Source organism: Mastacembelus armatus, chromosome 20 (assembly GCF_900324485.2).
Source record: "Mastacembelus armatus chromosome 20, fMasArm1.2, whole genome shotgun sequence".
Lineage (NCBI taxonomy): Eukaryota > Metazoa > Chordata > Actinopteri > Synbranchiformes > Mastacembelidae > Mastacembelus > Mastacembelus armatus.
The window spans coordinates 3,294,289-3,309,546 of NC_046652.1; the positions used below are offsets into that span (position 1 = coordinate 3,294,289).

At 40.3% G+C, this 15,258-nt stretch overlaps 1 protein-coding gene across 1 annotated transcript in view; it reads left to right on the top strand.

The window, feature by feature from the left end:
• The first annotated feature begins 670 nt into the window (after positions 1-670).
• bmp6 (bone morphogenetic protein 6) overlaps positions 671-15,258 on the top strand; it is a 40,965-nt gene continuing 26,377 nt past the window's right edge. Inside the window, exon 1 of the mRNA XM_026291859.1 lies at positions 671-1,079. Coding sequence (XP_026147644.1) covers positions 671-1,079 — 409 coding nt within the window. The remainder of the gene's footprint in view (positions 1,080-15,258) is intronic.

Consider the following 15,258-nt stretch of genomic DNA (forward strand, 5'->3'; position numbering starts at 1 on the left):
TTCAGGCCACCCATTTGAAAACGTTAGACTTGTTCTTGAAGGCTGGAGATAGAGCACCACCTTCGCCTAAGTGCGCACGGAGTGGGAGGATCTGAACACGCATACGCTCACAGACTCACCCGTGGAAGCGCGCTCACGCATAATATGGACTGCAACCTGCAGACTCCTGTTAGACTCTCACACAGCCTGCTGGACAAAGTGACAGTCACTGAGACCAGTTCACTTACTGAAGGGCGGTTTTTGTGAGAGCTCATGTGTGGAAAATCATATATTTTGGCGAGCAGACATATCCGTTCATACAAAATGGCTTCTTTTAGACGAGTTGTTATTCTTTAGTTTGTGAACTTTGTGTCTAAACGGTGTGATCTGACCGACTTACTAGAACGCTCACAATAAAGTTTGACACGGTGCACTTTATCCTGAAGCACCACAACGCGCTACGGGAATCAGAAATGATCCAACACTAATCTGCGTATTTCTCCTTTACGAGGTATTTTAAACGTCTTGATACACTTTTGATGCACTTCCTTCGCTTTTGACCTGTGGCTTCATCCGATAACAGCGCGCTCGGACGGACTTACCATTGCGCACATTTTGCATTTGGATAAGCGACTGAAACAACAAGAGACACACACACTTGGGACTCCAGAGAGCATAGCGGGACAACACCATGACCGGCCGCTGGCTCGCCTTGGTCGGATTGTGGTGGAGCGCTTATTTCTGCATGTTCACGGTCGCGGGGAATACTCATTCACTGGATGGAAACAACGAAGTGCCCACGGGATTCATCCACAGGCGGCTGCGAACACACGAGAAGAGGGAGATGCAGAAGGAGATCCTGTCCATCCTCGGGCTGCCTCACAGACCGAGACCGCATCTGTCGCACGGAAAGTACAACTCTGCTCCACTTTTTATGTTGGACTTATACAACACCATGTCAAGCGAGGACAAAAGCCAAAGTGAAAGTATGTCTAATGGATATCAGACAATGCGGACAACGCAGAGCCCCCATTTGGCCACATATCAAGAAACAGCCTTTCTAAATGATGCAGACATGGTGATGAGCTTCGTTAATTTAGGTAAGATACTTCAAGTCATTTGAGGGTGAATCTGTGAATTTCTTGTGCGTAAAAGCGCGTCGGTAACGTCTTTTTCTTCATATAGAACAATGGATCAAGTGGAGATTGTTGAACAGGTGTGAACAGGTGTTGGGGATTGAAGTGGAAACATCTAAACTGTGGCTGAAGAAGAGTCGTATGTGACGAAATAAGTTTCATTGGGATATTAATTCAATAAACTTACACATTTCGCATTTGACCCAGTTTTTAATTGACCCCGCTGTCACTGAACATCACAGGCTCATTGTGTGAACCACACAGAGGCGAAATGCCTCCCTCATATCTCTGTGGGTTAGAATGAGGTTTGTATTGTTTCGGGGTAATTTATTGTTATGCGTCCCTTCTCTGGGTAGATTGGTCCTCCTTGGCTCATTTATAGGACCGACATTCTGTGGTCAGTCTTGCAGTACAAAGTGCTCCATGAATTATGCGTCCGCGGGAAAACTAGACCTATATTCTCAGCAAAACATCAACCACCACCGCTGGTATTTGTATATAGAGAGCTATTCCTGCCGCTGGCCTCCAGCGCAGCTAGTTGCGGTTTCTGTGCGTAAATTGCGTAGCATTGTTTGTGTTTCCCAAGCAGATTTGTCTTTAATTAGGTCCAGTGACGATAAAGAGGGACACTTTAATCATAACGAGTTTGGAACAGAAAAGTCCAAAGCCCTTCTTTCCATTAGCAGGTCCAGTGTTTGCTGGGAGACTCTAAACAGAGCGCCTGAAGATAAACAGACGCGCTGCCAGAGTCAGATGCTGTTGGACAAGGAGGCTTACACTTAGACTGATTGTCATTCTTCTTGGGAACTTCTTGGGCATTGTTATGATCAGACCATGAGAACAGTGGGAATGTATCACCGCTGAAGAATGTAGTCTCTTTTTTTCTGCTCTTGAAAAAAGGAAGTCCTTAAAGTCTTTTACTCCTCACCTTTAGAAAGAATTTCATAGTTAATACCACACGTGAGAATTAGACTGGGCCGAGTTAGAAAACGCATCTCTTCTTATTGGCCCTCTGAGTGTCGGTGTTGAAACATGTAGTGATGAAAACCAGATATTCAGACAGAAGGAGGTTGTCGTTTTCGTCTCAAATATCGAAGCAACTCTGTTGGCTTCTGTGTGGGAGTGTGATGGTGGCGGGATGGTGTTTGTGTGTCTGTGGTTTTGGTATTCCTGTGCTGTGTCAGTTTGGGTTTATACTTTGTGTTGTTGCACATCTGGCTCTCCACTTTGATTAATCACCTCCTGTGCATCTTTTCCCCCGATTTCTGTGGTGACCGGGGGATTATGTTGCCATGTCCTCCAGCCGTACACAGAGTCCTAACTGTCCTGGAGGAGGGACGGCTTCCTCCCTGAATGTGATTGTAATTAATGTTGGAAAGGCCAAGGCTTTCCATCTGCTTTGCAAATAAGGCCTTGCACGACTACCGTGTGTCATCGCCAACCGATTAGTTTTTAATGTGTCTGTTGCTCGATTGGTAGGTTTGTGTACAGCAACTTAGAAAGCTGTAGTAGAAAGAGGCCCGCAACACTTCTGGGTGGTCGTTTTTGTTTCAAAACTGGCCTGAAAATCTGGAAGTCATGTGTGGCCGGAGTGAAACTACAAATTAGAATCAAGATAAATGAATGGAGGAAAAGCAAAGAAGCTAAACAGTCTGTCTGAAATATTTTGAAAAATATCAGACTGGATTAACAGATGGGCCCTGAAGCAGACTCACTGATGGAAAGGCACCTTCCTGGCGTAATCTGGGTTTGTAAAGCCAAATCCAATCTAACAAGAAGACAGTGTTTCTGTTCACACTTCAAGATCTGATATAAAACTGAATTCACCTGTTTACATTAGTGAAATCTCCCTGCACCTGAAGAATCTGGAATTTAAAATGGATCCGCAGCAAATAAAACAATGACAGTGGTTCAAGCCTGGGCCTAAACTGATGTCTTTCACATTAAGCTGTGGCAGTAGCACAGGCAGAGAGCTCATATTCTCAGGGTACTCTCATGGGACACTGACAGATTTCAGAGCTCCTGCATTGTATCCATTCTCAAGTGTGCACTCTTCAAACCACATAGCTCGTCACCCCCTCCTGGATGATTAATGTAAACCTCTTGTTCAGTCATCCATTCTCTGTAGCTTGAGCAGAATGACCCATTAAAAAGCAGAGCAAGTGGCAGAAAACTTCATATTGAGGGAGCAGAAGAATATTTTCCAGCTCTTTTTCATCTCCATTCCTAGAATAGTACATTCATCACTGTTTGCCTTGCGGACGTCCTGCTTTCCACTGAGGTCTGGTGAAGTGACACTGTGTTGTATGACTCATGTTATATGTGACACACTGCAGTTCCTAACGTGTCCTAATGCACAGCAGGACACTCGCACAATGGCAGCGGTCACTGTTAACTACAGTTTAGGGCTTTTTCACACTTGTTGAAGATAAATTGAAGCTGATCCAAGTTTCTTTGTGGCTAAAACAGACACACTCAGACTTTGAAATTAAAAGCTTCTCCCATTTTACATGCAAGAGAAATGAAGAAATTACTTATAAATGTAGCCTGTTTACTTAAACGTATAGTAGTTTATGTGTGGGAAATGATAAGGCTGTCTGATAAGGCCCTTTGTATGTGCAATTTTAAGTACACATTCATTTTAATATTCACTTTTTAGGTGAACTCCAGTCGAGACTTATTTAATAAACAAATGATGAACTACCCCGTTTTGGATGCTGGTCTCTGGTCACAGACCTATAAATCTCTCACAAAGTCATATATTGTGGAGTAGCTGTGGGTCACAGGCCAATATTGGTAAGGTGCATCCCAGTGGAAAACAAATACAAGAGGTCAGTGCTCACTCAATTAATGAAGGGTGACATATTGCTGAACAAATATCCGAAACCACTGTGAGGGCTATAATAGCCAGCAGGGGAAAATGTTCTATTCCTATAGGTTTGGTTTTTGTGGTTGAGCTATTACCCTGTGGTTATGGTGGTTCAAGGTTGCACAGAAATGGATTTAGTTTCATGGGTCACAGAACAGAAACTCCAAGTGTTGTTCCTGTGTCACCTGCATTTAACTGGGATGAGTTTGCTGTACTCCTCATGGCAGCCAGACAAACAGGTGTGGAGGCCTCCTAAGCTTGACTTGGCCCAGAGCTCAACCAAAGCTCTTGTTGCTTGTTTGCTCTCACATGGTTGTTGTTTGCCTGCCAGTTCTTACCATAATAATCCAGGAAAAATCAGTCATTCTTGTGCTTCTACTCCTTCCGTTTTAAATACACTTTCACAAATAACAACTGAGCTTCATCCCACCCGAGCTCTCCTCCGTGGTCTGTTTAGACTCATCATTTCATTGTTGGATACAATCCACAGGTTTAATGCACTTTTGTTTACACACACGTGCATCTCCATTAGCCACATCACAAATCTGATGGCATTCGTCTTGTTTTTTTTTTTCTTTTCTGGCTGCTATGAATATCAGAGTTATTGCTATTCCAGTCCTGAAGACGGTTTTAATGCTGAAGCTGGTAGGAGGTTATTTAGTTTAGACTACTTGTCTTCACAGGCTCCTACACTGGTTTCTCACTCACCCTCAGATCAGTTAGAAATCTAAATTGCTGTAAGTGGCTATTTTCCACAGACTAAAAGATTTTATTCTGTCCCTGTGCCTCATCCAGCTCAAATATTAGATTATTATTTTATGATTATGTTTATGTCGTCATGGCTACTCTTGTTTTATCTGGTCTATCTCTGCACAGCCCGTTGCATAGCCAGAACACCAAATAGTAGTGAAAGTATTTTTATATTTTACAATTTAAAAAAAAATTTTTTTTTTGTTCTGTTTTCTACAGGAACATTTTGCCATTTAATGAAATGTAAATATAAACATTGTCCTCAAAATATCATATACATTAGTAACTTCTTTAAAATGGATAAACACCCAGTGTAAAATAAATGTATGATTTGCAGTAAAAATAGAAAATCTTTAACTATAACTTACTATAAACTAAGAAATCAAAGAAAGCCCATTTCTGAGTATGACATTGAAAACAATATATTGTTGTGGTTATAGAATCTGTTGGTCCATTGAGGCCCTGTGCTATAAGACAGCTACATCCCTCTCTGACTGGATATATTTCAGCACACAGGAACAGGATATATCAGGCTTCGCATAGACACAGTACTTGTAAGTAGAATCCCTTCATTGCTAGTTTTGGGTCTGTATGGTAAACTGGTTGACACAAACATAGTGAAAATAGGTGGTCAGCCGCACACATTGCAAGCTTGTTGGACTCTTGCAGTAGTAGAGGTGATTGTGGTTTTGAGTGTAGGGGTCTACACTTCTAGATCTAGCGTGTAAACCTGTTACAATAGAAAGTAATCATTTGAATTTGGGAAGATTATTGAGAACAAGGAACACAAAGTGATCAGATACCATAGGAAAACATGTGACAATTTAAATCACACTGTCAAGATGTTGCATGTGAACTACACTCTGACTGTCTTTCTACTTGTTTAATGAAACTACCCACCTAAAGATAACCTAGTCACACAAGTATTTCTGCCTGGTTTTTATGAGCGCTGAAAAAATCTGAAATGTGGACAGCGATTCAGAGGTTGATGAGCAGGGTCAGACATAAGGCCTCTGTGACGTTGACCTTTGACCCTCAAAATCTAATCAGGGCAACCCTGAGTCCAAGGTGTTCCTGTCTGTGATGTCTCGTTCACAAGAATGACACGGACGGACTGACGTTCGGGTACAGCTGTCATTGGCATGGAGGCATTGATAAAATAAAACAGGCATCAAAATGCAAAAATGCTAAAACCTCCTTACACTCTGATCGACAGGTCTTTTGATACAGAGACGAACAACACAGAATTGTATGATCTCATTAAGTTTATTTATATTAGTACTATTCATAAACACTGGACTAATACAGAATTATTTAGAAATATTTCTGAATGCAAACACAATATTATTACATTAGCAAGTTAGTCTCTAAAAGAGTAAAAAGATAATCTGGAGAATCTGTTAAAAATCCAGATTTGTGAGTTCTGAAGTTACTTTACTAATTATTCCAGTATTGATCTGAAAAATTTATTATTTATTGAATTTATCTGGTAAATGTTTATATGTTTATAACATAAATGTTAAGTTTGAAATAATATAAAATAAGCATTAAAATATTATTGTCTGCAATTGTTTGTTATTGTTTACAAATTTAACTAACGTAAATAATTTCCCTTTTAAATAACGACATATATCTGTAAAATAATGATCAATTGGGTATGTTGATATATGGAAGAATACTGTTATTTTACAATCTGAGACTGTAAAAATACAAAAACAACTTAGGTATTTTAAAATTGATCACATTTACAGTTTTTCTCAGTTTTTTAACAAGTGACATGTAAATTAACAATTTCTTCCTGTATTTTTAACCATTATTACAGGATAAATTCACAGTTAAAAAATATTAAATAACCTTTTTTTACAGCATGTTGAACAAGCAGAACATGTACCGCTAAGCCAGTCTGAGTGCATGCCAACATACTAATACTATCTGATAACACCCATGATGACAGTCCTGTAAGTGCCCCCCTCCCCATCTCCCTGTGAGTACCTGGAATGTGATGTGGTACTGCCTCCTGAGGGCTGCCAAAATGTAGTTCCTGGAACTTGCCCCTAAAACGTACAGAGGGCAGTGGAAACAAAAGTAGGACCAAGGACAAGGGATGCAAGTTTCACTACAGGTTGGTAAGTTCCTGGAGTGGAAACAGCATAAACGTCCACAGCAATATATGGTCAAAGAAGTCAGAAAGCTTTAAGAAGTGGGTTTGTAGGAGATTGTCTGGATCTAGACTGCACTGTGTTTATTCTGCAATGAAATGTTTTCCTTGAAGTTCCTATGATGTCTGGCTACATTTCTCAGTCCATAAGCACAGGTAGACCTCTTCCTTGGCAGTGAATTGTGGCTTTAATCAAAGAGTCTGTTGTTTGATGCAGAGAAGAGCTTTGGAAAAATGAGCTAAACTATCTTGAAACATTTCCTGCAAGGCCTCAGAGACCAGAACAGAGCAGAACAAAAGACCACAAGACCACATCACCTCAACTTTGAGCATATTGTTGTATTGTATTAGCCAGAAGTTAAGCAAAGAATTCAAGACATGCTGCAGCAGAATGAAGGATCTTTCCTGAGACATAAACTTGGCAGTTGAAACCTTCTTGCAATGGTGAGAAAAATTACATTAACAAACTACAAACCTCCGTGTTTGTTTTCATGTGTTTACAATATGAGATATTTCACTGCTGCTACAAGTTCACTCAAAGTTGTATTGATGTCTAAGAACAGCTGATGATACACAGATAATTCTGCTTATTGAGTTGAAGTGTTTGAAAGTGCTTCCTTTTTCTCATGTTTGGATTGTATTGGTTGTCAAGCTCTCTGGCAAAACATCAGCTACCTCCAGAAACAAACAGGGAACATATCCAGTTAAACACATTCTGTCTCTCCCAGTATGGTTTTATGTCTGTCATAAAAGACGAGGTGTTACAATTGTCCGTCTGACGTCTTGCTGCAGACCCTACAGTGTGTATGAGTGTGTGCGTATCTCCTGACTGTACTGTCCTCGATAAGTGGAGCAACTGATGCAACAGACCCCGTGGGTGTATATGTAGATGGAGATGTGCACACATGCTTGGTCGACCCACAGGTCAGCGGATAACAACTGACCTGCATTCCTTTTACACTTGAAGTCATTTCTGTCACAATCCCTGCTCTTAACATCCCAGTACATGCACGCACACATCGCTACTCCACCCCCATGCCCACCCAGCCTGATGATATCTCTCCCTCTCACGCCACAACTCTCCAACTTGACAAGATGGTAGCTGAGATTGGAGCTAACTACAGAGATTACACTTAGTGCTGTGTTTTTTTCTCTGTCTTTGTTTCTTTCCTGTCCACTCTCGTGTCTTCATTGGACATTCCAGTGTGAAGTAATAGTGACATGGGATGGAGGAGTGTGATGAGATAAGGCAATGATGTGTGGCAGAGTCCCGGCTGGTAACAATCTATCGAACTGAGCCGATAACCCTGGAAGAACATCTGATTAGGGTCCGCTGCTCCCATTTATCACCTCTGGGTGCAGGCGTGAAGGAATTTGCTGTTTGCTCGACTGTGACTTGAGGAGGATAGGGTAGAGCTGTCCTTCTCACATCTGTTGTTTTCTTTGTCTTTATGCCTTTTTCTCAAAAGAAAAAAAAAACAGCATGAAGGGGCATTTAAATATATCAATATAGACTATTGGGGCTTTTAACTGTGGTCCTGCCTTTTGCAAACTTGCAATCATAGCCCTGCATGTTGAATGATTGTTGTAATCTATCTGAATGATAAGACCTTGCAAGGTTTATTGTACAACCATTCTGCGTATAGGTGGTAAATGAAGATTAGTACATATACAAGTGAGTTGAGCAGTGTATATCTGAATCTGAGCTTCTGACTATGTTGCTAAAAAGAGGGGAGAGGGTGGATCCATTCTGAGTCTTGCATTGCTATCTTGCTAAAAGCACCATAAAACTGTCAGGCTTTGTCATGTGTTTAAGTATATGAGGCCGCACAGAAGAGATTATTAACCAGTAATTATTATTTCTTACATCCAGGCTGATTTGCTGCCGTCCCTGGTGATAACACTTAATGTGTGGTTTTGTACTACAGCCTCCTTGTGTCAATGTTAGCCTACACAGTACAGGAGGCATACTCACTCACTCAGTCAATACTGGCAGGCATGTTGAAATTTCTGGTCTTACCTCATGTAAAAAAAAAAAAAGTGAACCTATGAAACGCTGAACTCAGCGTGTCTTTGTGTGCCCAGTCAACTCCATTCATTATCATAATGACCCTGTCATTTAATCTGCTGAGAGGCTCGTTCTGGTAATGCAGATGACCATAGTCAACAGGAATGGTGTAAATGTCAATGTTAAGCATTCCTGCTGTCACATTCTTGTCTGAAGTCACCAGAGAGTGTGCAGACATTTAAAAAAACAGAGGAATAGAGGGAAAAGAGGGAAGACAGGACAGACAAAAGGCACCTTAAGAAGATGCTTTAGGAATAAGAATCTCTGGGACAGACGAAGGCTGATTTAAAGCCTTTTGTGACTTTGAAGAAACAGAGGAAGGAGGATGTGTATGTGTGTGTTTGTTCTCAGGGCTGTATACAAACATTTATGTGTACATGAATGTGTATGTTTGTCTGCAGTTTGAGGTTATTTCAGAGTCAGGAGTCAGAACAAATAGAGATATGATGATCTGTATTTAGCTGCGTCAGCGATTGGTCAGTCCAACTCTTTGGTTTAGAAATATTTGATCAACTACTGGATATATTGCCATGACGTTTTGGTATAGACATTTCTGGTCCCCAGGGAATGAATCCCATAGACTTTGAATATGTATTCTTTTTTCCTCAATATCAAAAGCACCTTTACAAAAACAGGAAAAGTTCCTCTTCCCAGACAGACAGATTAGCAATGGATGTCTTCTGTAGAATAAAGTAATGTAATTGATTTACAGTATGGAAAATCAGGATTAGACATTATAGACTATAAACATACTGTACAGTATATGAAGAGGATGATCCAGGAGGATGAGCATCTTCCAGATCCAAGCCATAAGACCTACCACCCTACAAAGACCAGGAAGAAGGACAGGCTATAAAAACACACAAGAGGAAAATGCACATATTTCAAACCTGCAGGAGAAGGAAAGCAACACACATTAGAGAGAAAGAATAGTTTGTTACACCTGCCCTGGGAATAAAGTGTATTTATCCAGTTATTCATAGAAATTAGAAAAAATCACCACCATAAAACACAATAGAGCCAGAAATGTCATGTAACTGTTTATTTAACTGATAAGTTTGTCAGGGTGGAGTTTTCTTTTAAGGTCAGGATCAAGGGTTAGAGAATCAATGTAATCATTCACTCAGCAAAGTGCACAGTTACAGACATGTGTGACTTGGCTTGTGCATTGTTTGGAGCATATATGAATATATGAGACACAAGGGCTACTATCTTTGTATAAGAAATCACCAACAAACCCTGGTGTCACAGAGAAAGTTGCACCCCTCGACCCCTCACATGTTCCCAGGCTGCTCGTCTCTTTACAGAGGACATGCCTGAAACAACAATTACTGGTCCACAGTGAGAAAAAGGCCCCATGTGAGCGCCAATGCCCCTGACCCTCGCAAGCAAGTAGCCTCCCTTTTAACCATGCTGCCACTGACAAATTTATGAGCCCTAGGCTGACCCACAGGCTGACTTTCCAAACATGATACTGACAGGAAAGCAGTTGGAGACACGAGGAACGTAGGGAACAGAGAGATGAGAAAACTTAGAACAGGAGGAACGAGGAAAGCAACATGCGCTGCGTTATCAGAAAAAGATTAGTTATATCTTTTTAAAATTATAAAAATCAACTACCACACATGTTCTGGCGTGAAGCTAGTGTGAAAGTATTTGAATATACAAAACTAAATTCAAATGTATTGCACTTTGTTTAGCTTTCCACTGTTTGCAAAAGTGATGGAAGACAGAGAGCTGAGGCGTCTAATCAGAGGCACTGTGAGAACAATGTAGTACAAGGAAGCGAGAGCATTCATTCAAAATAAAATGCAGAAAAAAAAAGATAAGGGACAGTCAGGTGAGACAGAAATAAAATGAAAAATTACTGCTGTTACAGTAATATCTGAGTGGGTGCAAAACTACACTAATGTGTCTGGAGGTTAGGGGTTTGTCTCCCACTAAGACCACCCATAACACCAATGTATCCACTCCCAGTGCCATGAGACTTTCTGGATAAAAGGATCTTATCAGTAAGGATGTGCAGGGGAAACTCTGCCCAGTCCTTCCTCCTGTATGGACACTTTCCACACCTTTGAGCAGCCAGTCTCCTGGATACCTTATCTGCGTGAGTGTGTAAAGGTCCAGTATGAATCCCTTTTTCAACAGGAAGTTTCGCATTTTTGTCGAACAGGTCTACAGTGTGATTTTTTTTTTTTTATTACCATTGTCTTTGTAGTACAATATGTACAGCATTATCAGTATGTTGTATACACTGAGATAAGCAGCTGTCTAAGTCTAGCTGGTATTGAGTCCAATTTGAAAGCGATGTAATCCAAACATATGTGTAATGAGAAGAGACAAATTAGTACTATGACTTTTTTTGAGAACTTCTCCCTCTCCCTGTTTTCTGCTGGTAGGTAGGCAGTGTGCTTTTTTGGTCCTGTACAGTGTACAGGTAGCTATTTCTTGACCCAGTCATCAAGCTGGAGTTTCCCATGTTGTTCAAGCAGTGGTGAGTTTCGCACAGTCATTTAGACAGTCCAAGTTGTTGTATTAAAGTGTAATTCCTGTTTATTTCGAGGTGTGTCGAATGTTAATACTTTTGTCTGTAATCTCTATGATCAGCAAGTCCCACACTGATACTTCAAATGAACATCAAAACTGATCTGACAGATGTGCTCTCAATTCAAGCCATGAGCACATAGTCACAGTGTGCCCTTTATATTAACATAGGTGTTTCTTGCAAAACCATCTCCCACCTCCCACTACTTTGCACCATATAAAATTTTGGGCTCTGACCAGATGAATGAAATGCATGAAACACTGGCAGGACTGGAGAGGGAGGGAAGTCCTGAGAGTGGTCGTCACAAGCAATTCTAACGAGCAATGAGGAGAAGAGCAGAAACATGGCAACGTGGAATAAATATGCAGGTGTGAGATCGGGGTGAGCCATATTTGAAACTTCTCCTGATGACGATCTGGCAACCGTTAAAGGCTTTTATACAGAGTCTCTTCATAGGCTAATCAGAACCACTTGAAAGTGATCAGGACAGGTAATAAGCATGGTAAAGCTTGAACATCGATCAAAGAGGAAACACACTAAAAGTCTAAAATGGGAAGTGCAGGAAAGTTGTTGGAGCTGTTGTTGGCACTGCACAACAAGCAGTAGGTCTTACACAGTAAGTATGACAGGCCTGCGGCTAGGTTGATGTATCAGTGAAAGGAAGACAGACAGAGGTGAGGACAGGGAGATTGAATGGTTAGGGAAGGAAGAAAAGATGTTCCCCAAACCAAATAAAGCCCCAAACAGCATCACAAAGGGAGTTGGCCTAGAAACTTGTGGCAGTGGAATTCAAACCTACCAATATTTTGACCTCTCCTTTAGAAACAGCTGCGTTTACCTTTTTCAAAGATATTTTTTCCTTAGTTATCAGATCCCTCAGGAGAGATCCATCTCCTGGCCCTGACACTGGCTTCCTCCTCTAAATCTGGGACCAGAGCAGTCAAGCAAAAAACACACACATATACACACACATGCACACCTGCTGTCCAAAAGCAGACATTAACTACAGATCACTATAGCAGGCCTCTTTACTGCCTGTACTGCTGCACGTTCATAAGGACAAAATACATGCAGACATGGATCAAAACACACACATATAGGAAGGGACACTGACAACTACATGGAAATCCTGGAAATAATGAGGAAGCAGACTACACAGTAAAATCAGTTTCTCAAAAACTTTGGAGGTAAAAGGGATTTTGGACTACTGTCATCCTTGTATTGACACAACATAAATAAAATAATTCCTGGTAAAATAAAACGTTAAACCCAGAAATCTTTTTTTTTTGCTCATAATGGAATCCAATGAAAAACCAAGAGAGTACATCTCTGTTTATGGAATATTCACTTAGTGGCCAATCTCTAAAATAGCTGAGGGAGCTGTTTCTAAGAGGGTCTGTGGTCACGACCCAAGAGGAAAGCAGTAAGTAACCATCATCAGTCATATAAATCATTGAGGAAATGGAGCCGAACATCAAGGATGGAGAATCATGTGGGAAGAAGGAACAAGATCAGAGTTTTTTTTTTTTTTTTTAACAATCAGACCGCTGTTTTGCAATGTTCACTAAATTCTCCAATAAATATTGACTTTAGTTGTATGTTAGAAAGCTGTTAGAGGTTCATTGTTGTCCTTCATTTGGGGATTTTATGTTTTAAGAACCAACCATCAAAATGACTAGATTTACAGAAATTACCTATTGTATTTACAGCAACTTCTACTTTTTTGGCAGAGATTCGTAGACCCAGACAAACCCTCCTTTGCTGGCCACCCCAATGTTTTTCCCCCATATCTTATAGCAACCACAGTGCAGCAAACCTTGACAATCTAACCAGCTATAAACAATATATCCTTTAGTGGGCAATGAATTGCAAGATTAATGACTATGGTTTAGGATTCTTGTACCGCAGTAAGATACAATATACAGCAAAGTGTTTGGTGTCACTGGTTTTGTTTATGAGTTCAGTGTTTGGTTGTGTTTATTTTCTTGTTCTTGTCTAAATGAAACGACCAGTAGGATTTCTGTCAAATCAGCCTCCAAAGAAAGCAAGTTGTTGGAGAAGGGACAAAGTGGACTCACACACCACTCCAGCAGAAATCTTGTGATTTTATTCAAAGACCCTTATAAAGAGCCTGAGTTGATTCAGTTGCTGTTTTTTAATTAAGAGCACATTCAATGCTGTGACCAAAACTACAGGGCCAAGTACTTATAGTGTGTTTGTTCCTGAAGTGTTATAAACATTGAAATTGCATTTACTCCTGTCAGAGGGCTTTTTACTAAATTTTGATTTGTGGTAGTGTTTTTTCCACCACTAAGGATTTGACAGGTCTTTCACCAAATATTATGTGAAGGCCGTTAATCTAATTTCAAGTGTAGGCCAAAATGAGTTTGTTGTTGCAGCTGCACTAATGTAGAATTACATTTTTATTAACATACTTTAAAGTGAAAGAAGAATCTCATGTTATTTATTTTCCAGCTCATTTCTGTCCTAAATTTCATGGAATGCCTTTCTAAGAAAATGGTGCGCTTGCTCAAATTGATGTCCAATGAAAGAGACACTTGATGTTAGAAGGGCTTCAGGGGGAATCACGACTGGTCATGTCGATGACTATAGGTCATTTAGGCGTATAAGCATTCAGACAGACATAAATGTCGTTTAAAGATTTATTAAGGTCATCACTGTAAAGCTTCAATCTGTGCATACACACACTAGACAGACTCCTTTACAAACACAGTGTCTTCTCATTCTTATCCAGAAAAAATGCAAGTAGCAACATGTAACATGCAATTTTGACACTGTACTAATTAAAGCACAAAACAATGCGACAATTTTGATGCATGGATTAGTATGCATGAGTCCTGCAGGACTTTTATATGCAATTTGCAATCAACAATCCTTCATAAAATATGATGCTGCTACAGTTTGTGGTCTGTAATCAACGCTTTTGTGAGCTAGGGCTCTGAACTGGGCAAACTGAGGTTTAAAATACAGAGTTGCAAAAATGAAAATAAAAAGAACTCATGATCTGAGTTTACATAACCCAGATTTTTACAAATCTGTGATGTTCTCACCTGCAGTTTCGTTTGATTTTACAAACCTCGATGCTTAGGGAAAAAAAACAGCAGCACTGCATTAAATCACTCAGTTTGGTCTCTGTTCTTTTTGTGTGATCATATTTTACTGGTTTTGCTTTCTGCAGATGTGTCAGTAAATAGTCTTTTCTGAAGTAGTCCATGTTGTAATATGATGACAGATCTACTTGAGCAACCTGTAGTTTAGATCTGAACAGTGGCGTTGATTATGCAGTCACATCAACTTCTTGCAACAGCAACAGATGTTAAAATCCAAACCTTTTACAATAACCTGGTCTTGCGCTAAGTGGTATTATGTTCTGTTAAAGTGTGCATAGCTAAGTTAAATTCTTCTGTACCATAAAACTAGGTTATATTATGACTCATTGCGTTAGATTATCTTGCCTATTCTTGTAATATCACATTACTTTGCCTTACCTGAGCTTTAAAACTATGTTATGATCAAATTCATTACTGTAGAGGAGAAAAACAGCAAGAACAGGAAAGGGGGCACAACAAGAACAACGGTCCATGCAGCTGAGTGGGTCCATATGTTAATCCTAAGTAATAGTGCTTGAAAAGATAATAGAATCTCTTATTAGCACACAGGCATGACAGGTCCAGCTACTTGGAGGCCAAATGGAGACTCAACAGAGAGCTGATGATTGCTATCATTCAGCTG